The sequence below is a fragment of the Dioszegia hungarica genome, assembly GCF_025882075.1.
Source record: "Dioszegia hungarica strain PDD-24b-2 chromosome Unknown MKK02contig_31, whole genome shotgun sequence".
Taxonomy (NCBI): domain Eukaryota; kingdom Fungi; phylum Basidiomycota; class Tremellomycetes; order Tremellales; family Bulleribasidiaceae; genus Dioszegia; species Dioszegia hungarica.
In genome coordinates, this window is record NW_026515780.1 from 133,588 (window position 1) to 150,313 (window position 16,726).

Genomic DNA, 16,726 nt, shown 5'->3' on the forward strand with positions numbered 1-16,726 from the left:
CTCCTCCTCGTCCGAGTCAGGCTCTGGCCTGGGGTGTAGGCGGGAGGACCGCCGTGGCCGACAGACCCGCTGTAGCATAGGGGAGCTGTGTCGGCTTACGTCCGCCTTGATCCGCCGAAGCACCTCTGCATCTGGGTCCAGCTTGTCGACAAGGGCCTATCGTCAGCGTGGTCTCGATGTGGCTTACATAGTAGTCATGTCGCTGTTTCCTCTTCATGCTCCTCCACTCGCTCTGATCTGTAGGTAGGACGCCTAGGAGCTGACTATACAGCATAGGCCGAAGCTGTTTGGGCTCATCGGGGATACCTTGAATCAGCTCCTGCCAGAGCAGCACGCACCTTCCGTGCATAGCTTTCGCAGTTCATCCAAGTCTGCACCGCCATTGGTGATAGCTTCGAATGCGTGTCGCCTGAGTGAGCTAGGTCAGGACGAGGACATACCTCGAGAGCCATTCCATGTCGAAGGTGAAGGTGAAATGTCGAAACCGGTTAACCAAACCTAAAGTCACAACCGTCCATCTACCTCCAACATCATCATGCGGCCCTTCTTGAGGATGTCTGTGCCCCTCAGAATACCCCGGCCTCCCCTTCACATCCGCTATAATCACACTCAGCCGCAGGCTCATCTCAGGGAGAACGAGTACGCCTCGACGTACGAGATCTCAGAGGACGAGCTCCCTCCTGAGGAGCGACACGGTACGTCCCTGCCCCGCTCCTTGCACCTAGAGCCTTGGGTCCCGGCTGATCATCAGGCCAGATAGAATGGGACAAGACCCGTCTGACCTTCCACTCGGATGGTGTCCTCATCCACCGTAACTCCCAATACGACCCCACCACCTACCAGCGTCTCCGTGACAACTGCCCCTGTCCTCAATGCGTCGACCCCTCCACACGCCAGAAACTACGCACGAGCGGATCGTCCGCTACTGTCAAGCTCACCAAGGCGTTCAAAGGCTTTGACGCGGCTGGCGAGTCGGGAGCGCACATCACTTGGTCAGACTCGCACGCTTCCTTCTATACCGAAGCCCAGCTGCGGGACATGGTGGCGTTCGACAATGGCCGCAAGAATGTCTCGCACCATTTTCGGCGAAAGTTATGGGACCGGCCCACACTCGAGGCGAGTAACCTGCGGATGAAGTATGAGGATGTCAGGGGGAACGCGGGCGGGATGCTGGAGATGCTGCGCCAGGCGCAGGTGTATGGGCTGGTGGTCGTGAGTGGGGTGCCGACGGAGCGGACGAGCGACAAGGACTGTGAGCTCCGGGCGTTCATGGAGGAGATTGGCGAGATACGGAATACGTTCTACGGGCAGACATGGGACGTCAAGAGCGTGGTGAATAGCAAGAATGTGGCGTATACCAGTCAGGACCTGGGATTGCACATGGACCTCTTGTAAGTCGCCTCTCTTTGCCCACTGCTGACGGTAGATACTTCTCCTCTCCGCCCAGATTCCAGGCGCTCCACTGCCTTCGGAATAGGGTCCAAGGCGGCTCGTCCTACTTTGCAGACTCCTTCTACGCCGCCCGCCATATCCAACACAACGATCCCCACACGGCCTCCATACTCTCCCGCTACCCCCTGGACTTTGAATACGATAATGACGGCCACTACCTCCGTTGCCGGCACTTTATCATGAACAATCTAGACTCGCTCCGGAGTCACGTCAACTGGAGCCCGCCGTTCCAGGGCAAAATGAGGCGGGTCGCGCCCCCGAGGGTGCCAGTCAAGCAGGCGTACAAGGCGGAGAAGGAGTTTTATGAGGCGTTGGCCAAGTTTGAAGAGACGCTAGGGAGGCCGGATGTGCAGTATGAGTTTACGATGAAGGAGGGGGATCTGGTGTTTTTCGATAACAGGAGGGTGTTGCATGCGAGGCGAGAGTACGGGGAGGGCGAGAGGTGGTTGAAGGGGTGTTATCTCGATGGTGAGGTCGTGTGGGACAGGCTGGCAACGTTGTAGCTTGTAGCAGAGGTGCAAGGTAGCAACAGTATGATACATGCAAATTAGCTAGCGTGTCCTATTGGCTTCTCCGACGTGATATCAGGCATGAGACCCGCCGGCCGCAGGCTCATATCTCCGCCGCGCATGACGGATTGCAAGAAGTTTATAAAGCGGTGACCATAGGTATCGGGATCGACACATGAGATCGTCGCCTATCTGTCAGCTGGAAACAGTTACGGAACTCACTCCTTCCGTCATGCTCTTCCAGAAGTGTTCCAGCTTCTTGGCCGTATTGTACGGGGTACAAATATCGATGACTCCAAGATAGTAGATAGCGTCCATGGCCTGGTTGGCCTCGTCGGTAGCCTGCATCCCTCCTTCGTCCTGGTAGAACAAAAAGTGGTTCCGATCCACTTCGAGCGGGAGCTTGGTGACGTCAAAGTTCTGCGGATCGGACCTCTTGACGGCTTTCCGCATATCCTTGGTGGACGTGTACATCTCGGGCTAAGGATCAGCAATGAAGCAGTGCTCAGACTCACGTGGAAGACGGATAGCTGATTCTCCCGCAGATTGTCCTTGTTCCCCCTCTCCATGTTGTGGATCCCCACAAGCAACGAGTAGTCCATCACGCCAATCTTCCGCAAGAACTCCATATCCCGCCGAAGCTGCTCCGTCAGAAGCGCCCGCTTCTCTGGCCCAAACGCCAATGTCCGGCCCCGATTGACCCAGTTGATATCCTTCAACACGGCCCGAGGGTTCTTCTGCGCCTTCTCTTCCGGGTACTCGCGACCAAATGCCGAGCCCTTGAGATCGTACGTTTCGTGTATATCGCGATGGGGAGGAAAGAGGTTGTTCATGATGAGGAAATGAATCTTCCGGCCGCGTGGTAATTTTACCCGATGCAGACCGTAGAAGCGCGAAAGGAGGGAATGGGGGTTGTTGATGATGTGTTGGTGATAGTCTTTGAGGATAGACCGGAGGAATTTGTGTTCCGAGTGGGCGATGGTTTTGATGATGAAGCGATAGTCGCGGGAAAAGTAGAAGAAGGAGCCGGATTTGCCGGGCGAGCCGAGCTCCGAAAGGATGTATTTGGCAGTGAGGGAGAGGAGGTAGTCGGCGGGGTCAAGGTGGAAGTGCTCCTCACGCAGATCACGGAAGATCCAGGGAGCGTAGTCTTTGAATTTAAAGTCGTACCGCGCGGACGGAGTGAGTTCGTTCCCGACACTATCATCAGCGCTGACAGGACCAAGAACTCACATGTCAAAGGAGTATTTATGACGAGCGAGATAGTCCTCGTCGGTGAGAGGACGGCGGATCTTGGCTTGCGTACGAGATACCTGATCAGCATAGCCGTCACGGCATAACTCACTGCTATTCTAATCCCAGTCAACATATTGTACATGAGAACGAAATTGACGTGGTCCTCGCCGATGAGATTCCCAACGACGACTTGAGGTTCCTTCTCCACCGACGCCTTCTTTTGACGTCGCTCCAGCCGCTCCTTCCGGATCGCCTCCGCCTGAGCGATAATGTCCGAGTCCAGCGCTTGGCCTTCGAGGCCAGGCACAGGTGTTTGGGCACGAGGAGCGGGGTTGGTAGGTTTGCGAGATAATTTGGGGACGGGTGCTGGGACGGGCGACTCCTTCGGTGGAAGGGGTGGGGCAGGTTCTCGTGCCGGTGCTAGCCGACCGCTCCGGACCACCGCTAAAGAGCCCGTCCGTGTTGACCCGTTCGACAATCGCCTGATGGGCGGTTCCGGTATGACTTCCGGTATGGCTTCCGGTACTGCCTCTGGCTCAGCAGTCAGAGCAGCACCGACCACAATGATATCTTCCCCCTCGCTGATAGGCGGACTGGGTGGCGGCCCCTGCATTGCCCGATGAGGAAGCACCGTCATCCGTACGGTATCCGCCGACACCTTGGTGATCCGCATAGGCGGGTCGTGTTGGCTCGCCCGGACCGTATCGATGAAGCCCGGGTGATCCGTATCCGTCACGAGCGCCTGGAGGTGGGTGGGGAGTTCGGGAAGGTCCCCGGCATCGCCCGACGGGTGCGAGAGGTAGTGAAAGGGGTTTACTTTTGGCGAGGCGGGTTCTACCATCAGCTTTGAGATGGCGGGAGACTTACCATAGCGCATGGCTGTGGCATCATGTAGCCTAGCTTGGGCATCACGAGAGCTCTCTGCGATAGGCTCGGCGTGAAGAGGGGCAGACATGACGATGTAGGGTGTTTGGCCGGTGTTTCAGACCAGCCCAGCAGCAGCTGAGTCCGAGCGCGCAAATTGAGCGCGTCCGGCGAAGTGAGGCAGCCAGGGGTATAGTCGTTTTCGGGCGATACAGATTACTGAGTACCACAAAAGACCGGTACGTGGTGCTGCAGAGTGTGAGAGCTGTGTCTATGAGAGGCTATATAGAAGTGTGAAGTGTGATGCTAAGAAGGGTGATCAAGGGCCAAGCAAGGAGGTTTGTTTTGAAAGCTGCGCACAAAATTACGTCACAGCGATGACCCTCTCACACCCATCTGCTCTCCTTGTGCTTCACCTCATATACTATCTACTAATGAAGACACCTTACATAGCTCATCTCACTGAAGAGGACTATGAGCACGTATATGAACCAGCAGGTGCGCTCTGACGACTTCAAATCTGACCAGCAGAGGACTCATTTATCCTCCTTGACGCGCTCGAGCAAGATGTGGATATCTTTCGTGACCACCCACCCAGTATCTGCGTCGAGATAGGGTAGGTACCTGTCCTATGCATAGCTTACTGAGAGATCTGGGTCTGGGGTAGTATCTACCTTCCTAGCTCAGCTTTTGAGCGAGCCAGCAGTCCACATCGCCACGGACATCAACCGCTATGCCTGTCTAGCTACAGCTAAGACCGGCACCATCAATAATGTGAGCTTGGCCCTTGCTCTCGCTGACTTAGGTCAATCTGGAGGTGATACAGTCCAATCTGGTCGACTCGTTCCGTCTAGATGGGAAGATTGATATCCTGATGTTCAACCCACCCTACGTTCCGACCAGTTCAGAAGAGTAAGTCTGCTGACGTTCCAACTGACCTCAGGCTCGCGTCTACACAAGCATTACGCGGGATAGGCGGTGCATGGGCGGGCGGAGAGACAGGTATGAGCATCACTGACGAGGTGATCAAGTCCCTACAGGTAAGTCATAGCTCGACGGAGCTGATATCAGCGCCTTCTCGCCCCCGGCGGCCGATTCTACCTCGTCGCGGTGGAGCAAAACCGCCCTTTGGACATCGTCGAGCAACTCAAAGACTTAGGACTGGACGCCGAGGTAGTTTTACGCCGACGAGCAGGTCGTGAGCTTCTCTACATAATACGTGGCATACATGCACCTAAGCTAGCCTCTTCTTCTTGGGTCCTCCCGCACTCTCGCTGGACCCATTCGTCTTTCTCTTACTCGTCTCAACTTCTTCCACCTCTACCTCTACCGCGTCTTCTGCCTCTTCTGCCTCCTCTGCGTCTTCCGCCTCCTTCTCCTCCTCCGCCTCCTCCCGCTCGGCCGTAAGTGGGGGCGAGGGGAGCGATCTGACACCCGCGAGCCGCCGTGGTGTGTTGAGCTTGAGATTCCCCATCGGCTGGGAGAAACTCCTGTCGGACGGAATATCACTCTCGAAATTGGTCCCCGAGGCAGTCATGGGCCGACTCCACCTCTCCGCGTCTTCCTCCTCGTCCACCTCCGACCGCTGCTGATTCGGATCAAACGACTCGATGCTCCAGACCGAATCGCCGCCGAGCCGGTTGGGCGAGTGCTCGACCCGAGCCGCCTGGGCGAGCCATGGATGCTCCAGCGCCTGGCGCATGCTGAATCGTTCCTCGGGCGACTTGTTGAGCAGTCCCTTTATAAAGTCGATCCCTACAATATCAGCTTTGTAGATGCTAGAACGTACCATCATCGCTGATTCCCATTTCGCTGAGCAGGCTCGAATCGAATGGCTGATCGAAGCGCGATCTGATCCGTGCCTTCAATCAGATCCATGTCTTGTCGATGACTCACTTCTACTGGCAGCTCAGCCTCCTCATCAAACGGCAATGCCTTGGTCAACATGCTATCATCAGCTCCGCCCTCAGCTATTGCTCACCTAAACACCACGATCCCGACCGACCAAGAATCCACCTTGTTCTCATATCCCGGCTTTGACTTGGACTGCATAACAATCTCCGGCGCAAGATACTGCGGCGTGCCGACCATCGTCTTGAGCACCGTTCCCGCCTCCGCTACCTATCAGCCTAGCTCCTCGAGTTTCGACTCACCCATCTTGGCCAAGCCGAAATCTGCAACCTTGACGATTGGCGGACTATCCGCAGTTCTCAAGGTCAGGAGAATGTTCTGAGATCAGCCATGTTCGAAGGTGAACTCACTTCCGGCTTTATATCACGATGCGTTACTCCCATGGCGTGCTATTATCAGCTCCGCCAGAACATTTACTCACTGTATACGCCATAGCGCTGCAGATCTGGTATGTCAGATTCGCGGCGTACTCCTCCGATAGTCCACCACCGCCCGGGTGCTTCATAATGTGGTCGAGCATGTCCCCTCCGTCCACGTACTCCAGGACGAGGTTGATGTGCTGTGGATCCTCGAACCATTCTATCAAGCGGCAGATGTTTTCCTGTCATCAGGTTGACCATGTCTCATACGCACATGTTGTAGTCGTTGACAGATGTCTATCTCGCGCTGAAATAGTAGCATCGTCTTCTCGTTTCCTCGGAAGCGATGCTTGACGATTTGCTACTATCAGCTCTGCCCACCGTAGTCACATACCTTGATAGCTCGCAAATCCCCAGTCTCCACATCGACGGCTTTACGGACCTCGGCAAAAGACCCCTTGCCCAATCTACATCAGCTCCGTTTGCGCGTAGAGACTCACGGATCCAGTATCTGGTATCGCTCATACACCTCCCCTACTATCAAGCTTCCCCCAGTCCTCGCCCCGCGCCTCCCGACCGATCGGTAGATATACCTCACATCGTGATTGTCCAGCGTCGCCGCATGTCCTAGCGATAGTTCGTCGCCGTGCTGCAGGAGCCGTCTCGGCTTCACCCTCTCGCCATTCACCTAAAATCAGCTCGGCGATCTGTCCGGAGGGACGGAACTCACAAATGACCCATTACTACTCCCCAGATCCTCGATCCAGACATCTGGCTCCCCATCCCCCTCCTTCCACCGCTGAATCACCGACGAAGACGCCCCGTTCTCCCCTTGCATACCAAGCGTGATCCGGCAATGCGCCCCAGAAATCCGCTTTTCGTTCAAGATGATATCGTTCCGAGCTATCCCGTGGGCGCGGCCTATCTGCAGGTGCGAGCGCGTCCATGGGATCTTGAGGATACAATGGTCGGGATTGGTGGGTATCAAGACGGCCCCTGTCTGTCAGCTTGGACCTCTGCGTTATAGGACGGAGGGGAGTACAGTATTTCCGACGCGGTTCGACCTGGCTGTTGGCTGTGCCCTGGGTATTTTGGGTCTGGGTGTAGTGTTGCTGCGACAACTGGGTCGCTTCGTATGTGTAGTCGGCCCTATCTCCTAGGGAGTCGGGGATGAAAGAGGGCGCCATGGTGTTGAGAGAGCGATAGAAAGGTGGATGGATGATGGGGAAAGAGGAGTTCAAATGAAATCAATTCAAAAGTCAACGCGTCCGCTGATTAGCTTTCTACATTGCACCTCCACCATGACTACCCCTCAGCCAGAGATAGATACAGCCACACCGGCAGCTACAGCAGTAGAGCCGCCCGCAGCGGCGCCCAGCACTGGCGTTGTGGACACCTCCACAGCTCCATCGACCGCATCCGTAAAAGCGGACAAAGCAGACGGCACCGGCGAATCCACTCCCACCCCCACGCCCACCTCCGAATCGCTCAATGCCCATCATCTCGGTCTATCGCGGGAGGCGCTGGAGCAGGAAGTAGGCCAAGTCATGGGTACCTTGAGCAGCTGGTGGGGCGGCGTCAAGAAGCAAGTAAGCCTCTATCTGAAGCTCAGCTGATATAGTCCGCCAGCGCATTGTCTAACATCAAGGCCGACCTCGACAAGACCGTCATTCAGGCGCAAGCGGACTTTGAGCAACTACGGACCGCCAAGGTCGAGGTGGTCCGTAAAGACCCCGAACAATACGCGGCCGAACAAGCCGAGCGCTCTGCCGCTGGCTCTGGCGAGTCCCTCCTCGACCGTCTTGCCACCTCTACCACCCAGCTTCAGGCGACACTACAATCTACCATCGCCGCCGCGGCTGCCAATCCGGCCGTCGCCAACGCGGCCGAGAACCTCCGTCTGGCGTCAGCCAAGGAGAACATCCAGCTCTCGGTCAAGCAGGCGGAGAAGCTCGCGGAGGAGTACCTCCATAAAGGCGACAAGCTGCGAAAGGACGCGGAGAAGTGGATAGGAGAGGCGGTCAAGGTCGTCCCGCCCGCACCGGGAAGTGAGACCGCTCCGACCGTTAGCTGGGACGGGAGCGACTGGTACTCTATAGTCTCTCAGGGGGCAGGGCCAGTCGAGACGCAGGGGACCGGACAGGGATCAGGAGGACCGGCTCGTACTCTGGCGGGATCGCGAAAGGACGCTCTCCTCGCGCGATTGAGGGAGGACAAGGATCTCGTCCTCGTTGACCCGCTCTCGCCCGATACACCCCCTGCGCAACGGGAGCGGTTCGAGCGGTGGCTAGCCAAGTCTTGGCCTGCGCCGAAGGAAACCATGGCGGCGGAAGGAGGAATGGCGGGTTCAGTGCGGATGGCAGTCGGTATGTCCATACCCCGAATCACCGCTGATGTAGTACCCGAGCACATGACCGACGACCAATTCTGGCAACGCTACTTGTACATCCGGGACACCATCCTCGAGGAGGACGAGAAGCGGCAGCAACTTCTGAAAGGTGAGTACGGATTTGACGTAGCTGATGTAGCCACCGAGCAATCCGTGCAGCAGCCTGACGACTTCACCTGGGACGATGAGCCCGAATCGACTCCCAAACCTGCGCCGCCTACCAAGCTCTCAACGTCCGCTGCTACGCCGTCTATGAGCCCAAGAGACTCGGAGGAGAGCTACGACGTGGTCAGTGATCAGGCCAAGAAGGAGGTCAAGGTCGTCGAAGCGGTGCCGGAGAAGGGGGAGGACAAGAAGGATGACGACGAGGACTCGGACTGGGAGTAATAATGGGGAGGCATGTCGTACGTTGTACTTTATATACTTAGGTCATAGCTCTAAATTTCCATCTTGGTCTCACTCTGACCCTGTGGATGTCTCCAGGGCAGCCCCAGGCCACCGCTGTGCCTGTGCCTAGCGGAATAAAGTTTTAGATTCCGCTGAGGAATGCGGAGTTCAGAAATTCAGCTCAGCTCGACTCTCTGCCTCACCTGCCTCACCTGGCCGGTTGGCTCGTGCAGTCATCACCTTTGCCCTCGGATGCCTTACTACCATCATGACCAGCTCAAGCGTCAACCCTGAAGCCCTGCTCGCAGGATTCGAAAATGCGGGAGGATGGTACGACAAAGAGCTCTTCTCCCTGGCGGAGATTCCCGAGATGGGCATCGGCGCAGTCGCTCTCAAAGACATACCTGCAAGTCCATATCAACAGCTCGGCGCTGACATTAGGCGGATGATCCACTCTTCAGGATACCACCCTCCGTCATACTGTCACCCATCACCTCAACTCTCAAAGACGAGCTCAAGCCGGAGGAATGGGAAAGTCTGAACAGCTGGGCCCGGCTCATCCTCGTTATGATGTGGGAGACTGCGCGCGGAGCAGAGAGCCCTTGGTCTTGGTACCTAGGCAAGTCTAAGATCTGACAGCACTGACGTCAGATAGCATGCCTACGAGCTTTGACACTCCCATGTTCTGGCCAGAGTCGGATCAACAATATCTAGCTGGAACGGACATTGAGCGTAAGTTTGCCGATCGGCTAAGCTGAAAGCAGACCGGATCGGACGTGCCGAAGCCGAAGAGTTATATAAAGACGTTCTCTCGCCGCTCATCGAGGTTTGTCAGTGTATCGATTTGGCTGACCGCAGGCTCGACCGGACGTGTTTAGTCAGGCGGAAAGCTTTTATACTGTCGACGCGTTCCACGTCCAGGGATCCCGGATTCTCTCCCGCTCGTTCAACCTCCCAGACCCTGACGATGAGGACGAAGAGGAAGAGATTGTCGCTATGATACCCATGGCGGACACACTCAACGCTGCTAGTGGATGTAACAACGCACGACTGTTCGACGAGGACGCGGATCACACGATGATGAGCATCAAGCCTATCCCTGCCGGTGCACAGATCGTACGTGCCATGTTCCCGCCAAGCTGACTCCTAGTACAACACATACTCTGAGCTACCAAACTCTGAGCTGCTCCGCAAGTACGGCTACGTCTCTTTGCACCAGCTCGACTCGGATACCACCGCCACCCTCGCCAAGCACGACCTGCTCCTCGACTGGCTGATGGGCAATCCATCTGACGAGGTCCACATAGACGGTGATCGGATACTTCATTTTGCGGGACTCATGCGGGAAGGACTGGATATGACGGATCGGATAGACTGGTGGCTTGACGAGGGGCAAGATGAGTGAGTCAATTCTATCTTGTCGTGCTAATGACAGCTCCTTCAGTGTGACCACGGAAGGCGTGGAAGAGGCTTACCATGCCTTCGCTCGCTTGCTCCTCAGCGATACACACTGGCAGAAGGCGAAGAAGCGCGGGAAGCTACCGGAAGCTCACTCGGACCCTGAGACGGTGTCGCTCTTGCGGCAAGTCATTGACGATCGGCTGTCTCGATATCCCGCTTCCTTGGCAGTGAGTCCTCACAATGGCATAGCTGACCACAGGATGATGTTACCGCGGTCAAGCAAAGTCCACCGCCGAGCGTCAAAGCTGCTCTGGCTGTGAGGATAGGAGAACAGCGGGCCCTTCTCGCTACCAAAGCGGAATGTCAGGTCGAGGAGGTAGCTCAGGTGGAACCGGTCAAAAAGAAGGTGAAACGTTCATGATGACATTACGATCTACCTGTGGACTGCAGTTCATGACGGCTACTCGCTCTATACTCACAAACAGTCATATAATACGTGGTTCTGAGTCCAGTGCTACCAGGCGACGAGCTCAAGACCAACTCACTGAAAGAGGTCTTCGTCACCCGAACGATGATGTCAAGCTAGGACTCTCAAGGCAAGCATCACATCTAAGCTAAATCTACACTACTCACGGACTCCCTTGACATACCAACATTTCACATAGTCGCCGTCTTGCCCAACTCCTTGATCCGGACACCCCCATCCGCCGCCAGTCCCCCTTCCTTATCATCCCCATACTCCTCCTCTGCGGACTCGGCAGCAGCGGGAACAGTCTCGATCGTGCTTCCTCGGTATTCGCTAGATCCGCCGAGCTTGTACCAGAGCAGACCGACGATACAGCCTGCGGCACCGAGCATGGCGAAGAGGGTCCAGAGACCGGGGAAGCTGGACAGTCAGCATCTTTCACTTCATCGGAGGGTGTGGTCATTCTTGTGAACGGTACTCATCGGTCTGGGCTGTGAGAGAAGATACTTACTATCTTGGTGAGTCCTTAGAGGGGAAGAGGAAAGGAGCAACAGCACCGGCGATGTTTGCAATAGCGATCCTGCTGATCAGTTGATGTCCCGGCATGGGCGATACCAGTAGCACTCCGTACTCACACTCCACCGGTAGCGATAGCAGTACTCGTAGCTCCGGTCACCGTAGCAGTCCGGTACGCGATGAAGGGGATGACCGCAGCGTTCGTGCAAGCGATCATAAAGACGCCGACGTACCGCCCGCCAACACTGTCAACGGAGGCGAGGAGGACGTAGCCGATCATGACAAAGACGAGGCCGCCGAGAATGTGCATGACTCGCTCCTTCCGGCGGTCGGACCACCACGAGTTGCCGATGATCACGAAGAAGGCGAAGGCGTTGGGAGGGACGGTGAGGAGTTGACCCTTGTCTAAGGTGTCAGCCATTATTCCAATCATTATGTCGAGGAAAGGGGACATACAACCAGTGAAGCCAAGCCCGGAGATGATGGTCGGGGCGAAGAAACCAAAGGCGTTGAGCGAGTTACTAGTTCATCAGCCGGGACCCGGCGCAGAGGGCAGACAGTACGCACGTCATGAAGAAGTAGCAGAGGGCGAATGCCCAGAACTCCCAAGCGCAGACAGTCCTGATGAAGTCGGCCTTGTCAAAGTGCTTGTCGGTCCCCTTGGGCGCAAAGTCGCCCATGCGGTCGATGGCAAGCTGGCGTTCGTCCTGCGTGAGGAATTTGGCGGTTTCGGGGAAATCGGGGAGGTAGAACCAGACGAGGACGCCGACAATAATGGTAGGTGCACCTTCGAGGATGAAGCTGGAGTATGAGCATGTGAATCCGCCTAGTGACCGAAGAGTACTCACAGCCATTGCCAGCCGTAAAGACCGCCCTTGCCGGACATGAAGGACACACCGGTAGCGATGAGTCCACCGAAAGCGCTGGCTCTCAGCTGGTGCCCATACAAGCACATGCGGATGACAGAGAGCTTACCCCGAGACCGCGACCGATGCCGAAAAGAGCGCCATCCGCACACCTCGCTCGTTAGGCTTGTACCAGAAGCAGAGGTACATCATGATACCGGGCTACTTGTCAGCTCAAGTCCACATTGGCATTTTCGGGGACAGGACTCACGAAGAACCCCGCCTCCATGATACCGAGGAAGATTCGGCAGATGATGAGACCGGTGTAAGAGCTGACCGCCGCGGTGCACATGGTGACTGGCGGTCAGCGCTGGCTCCAGAGAGCAGAGACGGCCGTAACTCACCAATACCCCATGATACCATGATTCGGGCGATCCATCTCGAGGGTGTGAAGTATTCTGTAAATCAGATAATGACCTGAAGTATCCTGCTGGGTACAGACATACTGAGGGCAATGTTGGACGGGAATTCGAAGAGGACGTATGGCCTAAAGCGTCAGCAGGTGATCACGCGTACGTGGACCTTTGATCGCAGGCACAGATGCGGAGGGTAGAGGAAACGGCGATGGACATCAACGGGGGAGCTGGACTCACACAAAGAAGATGGCAACAATGAAGTTATACCTATCTCCCTGGAGGTCCAACCTCTCCGAAAGAGAGTGACCGGGGATATCGTTGTTCAGCGTACGGGCATTCCCCAGATTTGTCCGGTCGCTACGGCGTCAGCGCCACGTACAGCAGGTAGAAGACTAAGGGCAGACTTACAGGTAGTTCAGTAGGTAGCCTGCCTGTTAGCCACTTCTGCGTCCTACGAGCTAGAGGCGACCCACTCACAGACGATGATCCAAGGCATGATCCGCAGATCCATTTTTCTCACAATCCTCTTCTCCATCTTGATTAGATCCTCCCCTCCCGCATAGTCTTCGACGATGTGCTCCATAGTGTGTGCACTCCTGAGTGGGGATGTTGGAAATGTGGTAAAAAGGCGGTATGAGTGTGTTCAATGGTGAATGGTGAGAGGTCGAGTTTGCGGTCAGTCAAGCTTCGGTCAAGTGGTGTGAGGAAAAGCGGGTGATTTCAAGGACGGATCATCCCGATATATATGCTCCACAAGAACCAGGTATCCCGCCGTCAACTGCCGCCTAATGCCTATCACGTTGGCCTTATCTCTCACCGCGCACCTTATCAGCCTAGAGGAGAACGGGGATATCGGTGAGACTGCGGTGAGTTGGCCAATCTGCGCAGATCTCCCCCGGAGTGGCTGGGCGCCCCGCCGGGTCTGTTCAACACTAGCGCGTGCTCAAGCGGAGTTCATTGGCGCAAGATGAGAGGGTGCAGGTGACCAACGCAGGTCCGCCCAATGAAATGAAGAGTTAGTCGAATGCATTACGGCAGGCGATAAGAAAGAGATCTGAGATCTGCTCCATTGAGATCCCGATAAGGTTTCGGGCGTTGTCGGGCAGCAGTCCGAGTGCAGTCGATGCTGCTGCTGTCACTGATCAATACGCCAGCTCCGGTAAGGTAGGCTCTAGTACAGCAGGCTCATAGAATGGAATGTCTGGAGTACATTATATGACATCTAGCAGACTTCACCCCTCGCCTGCAGCGCCCTCACCGATACTAGAGCTACACAGAGATCCTTCAAGCCCTCGACCATCCGCGGCTGGCAGTCCACAAGTCCCACGAGCGCTCCTACGATACCTGCTTCTTGCTCAAAATCTTCCCATGCGCCAAGAGGAGGTACAGCCGGAAGCACAACCTCGCAAACTCGTTCTCGTACAGCTCCTTCGGGTAGTCGGCGCCGAGCTTGTACGCTGCGGCATGACCTGAAATGATGGCGAGCTCGTGTGCATTGACGAGGGTCCAAGCGCCGGCGTAGGTGGTGTGCTTCGAGTTGCGGTTCAGAAGCCAGATAAGGGGGACGACGAAGGCGTAGTGGGTCCACCTGGATGATCAGTGGCTGATCCGACATCTCATATTGACAGACTCACGAGTGACAAAGCTGGTGCCACCAATCTTCACGAACTGCGTTCATCAGCTCTGCCTCATATTGGTACCGAAGGGCGACGTACTGATCTTGTCCTTCTTGATCTCATCCTTATCCCAGGTGTCTGTGTGCTTGTTGTTTAGGAAGATTGTCTGGAAGACGTGGTCCTCAAGCGGCTTCTCCTTGTCGAGCTGGTACTGGAAGGCAGAGCAGTCAAAGCACATTTCCTGATAATGTCAGCTTATGCGCAACAGCGAGGGGCAGAGCGAGCGGTATGAAGAAGGGAAGAGGAAAGCAGCAACATGGGTAAGGGGAAGAGGGCGGCCAGAACCCTGGCAGGTCTGAAGTGCATGGAGAGGGGAAGATGAGAGCCTAGCGGCCATGGGGAAACATACCAGCTTCTTAGGGTCTTTGGTCTGCTTAATCATGTACATCCTCAGATGTCAGCGTGGGCACTCATGATCTCAATTCAAGTCAGGTACTCACGGCATAAACTCCTTCTCGCCCTTCTTGACCCTCGCCGAGTCATCCCTCCCGCCGATGTTGCTGACAGCGTCCTTTGGGTCGAACTCTACTGTGTAGTACTTTCGGATGTAATCAACGTCCTACTGATTAGCCTCGCCCCGTTATAGATCACTGTCAGGTGGGTGGGACTTACGGTGTGGGTGACGGTGACATCATCAGACCACTTTGTGTTCCCCAATACGAACTTCTCCATCATCCCACCCTGCTTCCCCAGAACTCGCTTTGATGTGTCGGCAAGCACAGCGAGGACAATCTCGTCGAACTCCTCCTCCTGCGGTGGAATATCTTGGTCCCCGAAGTTGGCGTTATGGAGGTCAGCCTCGGGGCGACGGGCCCGGAGCATGACCTTGACGGTGGGTGAGCGAGACTTGATCTCGACGAGCTCGGTGTTGAGGCGCACCTGGCACGTCAGCCGAGATCCTCAAGATGGAGAAGCTTAGTGTGACGTGAAGCTGTTGATGAAGTGAAGATTACTCACTGTAACACCCTTGCTCTCCATGTCCTTGTGCCACTTCTCGTAGAACTTGGAAGATTCGGGGAATACGACCATGGGCGGGAGATTGCTCGACAGACTCTTCTCATCAATCTTGTACCACATCCCGTAGGTCGGAGATGTGTACAGGCGCTCCATCATGACCGAGGGCAGATCGGGAGTGGCATTGCCTGTTCCCAAGAAGAGAGCGAGACTGTCGATCAGCCCGATATCCTGGCGAGATTTCCAGGCCTGCGGGGGAATCGGTATACGGAGACAGTACTCACGAGGGATAGATCATAGTCATGATGAAGTCATCGCTCAGACCCCACATCTTTAGCGAGTACTTGATCGGAATCAACGCCCACAAGACCTCCGTCTTCCGCATCCACTTGATGGCAGTGTTGAACCGCTTGATGTCTTGTTGGTGCTTGGCGACGAGGTTGGTGGGGTAGAGATTGGTCCAGAACTGTCGGTCAGCTGGAGCTCTCGCCAAAGCGGAGCGTTGTCGAAGTATATGATATGACTAGCGGCAGGAACAGCAGTGGAAAAACGTACATTGTCGCCCTTGCCGAACGATACTTGGAGCTCAACTCTGCATGGTCAGCATACATGTCGGGCAGAAGGAATAGCGGAAGCACGTACGGCTTAGCTTCGTAGCCCTGCTTCTCATAGGCTCGGAACGTATGTCTGATCGTCAGCTCGCCAGCTCGCTGTATCTTAATGCCAAATCGAGAGAGATATAGGTGATCCGGATCGGGAGGGTTCGATCTCAGGTAATTTCAAGCACGTCCTCCCCTCCTTCTCTCTGCTGAACTCTCTACTCGTTGCTGCGACCCGACGGGTGGCGGATACTCACTGATAGATGTAACTGCCTCCCTGGACACCCTGGTTCATCCACTTGGAACCGTGTCGCTCCTCATCGATATCGATTGAGAACGCCTGACCGCCAGAGTAACCTTGAGCATCTGCTCAGTCAGTAGTGTCCATTATATAGAGCTCATCATAGACAGAATGGCCCGGCTCAAGGTGAAGTCCGCCACTCACCGATCAATGTGACCTCAAACCTGTCTGGGTGCTTTGCCAGGTTGTCGGCGCAAGCCATACCGGCAGCTCCTGCTCCGACGACGAGCACGCGCTTCTTCTCGTGTAACTTGGGCATTGTCGATGATATTTGGGTAGTATGGGAGAGGCTTCGAGGTGGTCGTGAGCTGTAAGACTCGCAGAGGAGAGTGAGGTAGATGGTCAAAACACAAAATGGTTATCGCGCTGACGAAATCGAGATCGAAAACAAAGATGACGTCGTTGGCGTTTCATCGACCCTACCTTGATCATCGTTCCATACCTT

The 16,726-nt window shown here is 55.7% G+C and overlaps 8 protein-coding genes across 8 annotated transcripts; 4 read left to right on the plus strand and 4 right to left on the minus strand.

The window, feature by feature from the left end:
• Window positions 1-535: 535 nt before the first annotated feature.
• On the plus strand, window positions 536-1,955 carry MKK02DRAFT_35541 (uncharacterized protein; the record flags this gene model as incomplete). Its single annotated transcript, XM_053089198.1, has 3 exons — window positions 536-695; window positions 752-1,391; window positions 1,427-1,955. The coding sequence occupies 3 exons, from the start codon at window positions 536-538 to the stop codon at window positions 1,953-1,955; spliced, it is 1,329 nt and encodes a 442-aa protein (XP_052941908.1).
• Window positions 1,956-1,999: 44 nt separating this feature from the next.
• MKK02DRAFT_20946 (1-phosphatidylinositol-4-phosphate 5-kinase) lies at window positions 2,000-4,074 on the minus strand (the record flags this gene model as incomplete). Its single annotated transcript, XM_053086338.1, has 5 exons — window positions 2,000-2,149; window positions 2,184-2,441; window positions 2,477-3,161; window positions 3,195-3,274; window positions 3,307-4,074. 5 exons carry the CDS (start codon window positions 4,072-4,074, stop codon window positions 2,000-2,002), a joined length of 1,941 nt encoding a protein of 646 aa, XP_052941909.1.
• Window positions 4,075-4,492: 418 nt separating this feature from the next.
• Window positions 4,493-5,288, plus strand: MKK02DRAFT_15793 (S-adenosyl-L-methionine-dependent methyltransferase; the record flags this gene model as incomplete). Its single annotated transcript, XM_053085564.1, has 6 exons — window positions 4,493-4,559; window positions 4,590-4,677; window positions 4,712-4,835; window positions 4,867-4,973; window positions 5,005-5,101; window positions 5,133-5,288. Coding segments are annotated over 6 exons (639 nt in total), but the record flags the coding sequence as incomplete, so codon positions are not given.
• A 7-nt stretch (window positions 5,289-5,295) lies between these two features.
• Window positions 5,296-7,518, minus strand: MKK02DRAFT_20898 (kinase-like domain-containing protein; the record flags this gene model as incomplete). Its single annotated transcript, XM_053086332.1, has 12 exons — window positions 5,296-5,816; window positions 5,851-5,923; window positions 5,958-6,009; window positions 6,043-6,178; window positions 6,215-6,290; window positions 6,323-6,361; window positions 6,394-6,573; window positions 6,606-6,692; window positions 6,726-6,798; window positions 6,832-7,019; window positions 7,062-7,327; window positions 7,374-7,518. 12 exons carry the CDS (start codon window positions 7,516-7,518, stop codon window positions 5,296-5,298), a joined length of 1,836 nt encoding a protein of 611 aa, XP_052941911.1.
• Window positions 7,519-7,632: 114 nt separating this feature from the next.
• MKK02DRAFT_41279 (uncharacterized protein) lies at window positions 7,633-9,107 on the plus strand (the record flags this gene model as incomplete). Its single annotated transcript, XM_053091503.1, has 4 exons — window positions 7,633-7,920; window positions 7,953-8,697; window positions 8,731-8,829; window positions 8,860-9,107. The coding sequence occupies 4 exons, from the start codon at window positions 7,633-7,635 to the stop codon at window positions 9,105-9,107; spliced, it is 1,380 nt and encodes a 459-aa protein (XP_052941912.1).
• A 268-nt stretch (window positions 9,108-9,375) lies between these two features.
• MKK02DRAFT_41280 (nucleus protein) lies at window positions 9,376-10,929 on the plus strand (the record flags this gene model as incomplete). Its single annotated transcript, XM_053091504.1, has 8 exons — window positions 9,376-9,492; window positions 9,549-9,718; window positions 9,763-9,839; window positions 9,872-9,933; window positions 9,966-10,223; window positions 10,258-10,508; window positions 10,543-10,735; window positions 10,768-10,929. The coding sequence occupies 8 exons, from the start codon at window positions 9,376-9,378 to the stop codon at window positions 10,927-10,929; spliced, it is 1,290 nt and encodes a 429-aa protein (XP_052941913.1).
• A 236-nt stretch (window positions 10,930-11,165) lies between these two features.
• On the minus strand, window positions 11,166-13,286 carry MKK02DRAFT_20985 (major facilitator superfamily transporter; the record flags this gene model as incomplete). The annotated part of the gene is made up of 13 exons (XM_053086346.1): window positions 11,166-11,394; window positions 11,486-11,554; window positions 11,610-11,895; window positions 11,947-12,011; window positions 12,058-12,291; window positions 12,339-12,413; window positions 12,466-12,557; window positions 12,607-12,692; window positions 12,740-12,793; window positions 12,842-12,882; window positions 12,989-13,108; window positions 13,160-13,178; window positions 13,229-13,286. 13 exons carry the CDS (start codon window positions 13,284-13,286, stop codon window positions 11,166-11,168), a joined length of 1,428 nt encoding a protein of 475 aa, XP_052941914.1.
• An 800-nt stretch (window positions 13,287-14,086) lies between these two features.
• On the minus strand, window positions 14,087-16,540 carry MKK02DRAFT_20857 (uncharacterized protein; the record flags this gene model as incomplete). Its single annotated transcript, XM_053086326.1, has 12 exons — window positions 14,087-14,339; window positions 14,386-14,419; window positions 14,467-14,608; window positions 14,777-14,816; window positions 14,868-14,986; window positions 15,040-15,306; window positions 15,385-15,592; window positions 15,666-15,847; window positions 15,937-15,973; window positions 16,024-16,068; window positions 16,238-16,346; window positions 16,426-16,540. The coding sequence occupies 12 exons, from the start codon at window positions 16,538-16,540 to the stop codon at window positions 14,087-14,089; spliced, it is 1,551 nt and encodes a 516-aa protein (XP_052941915.1).
• Window positions 16,541-16,726: the final 186 nt, after the last annotated feature.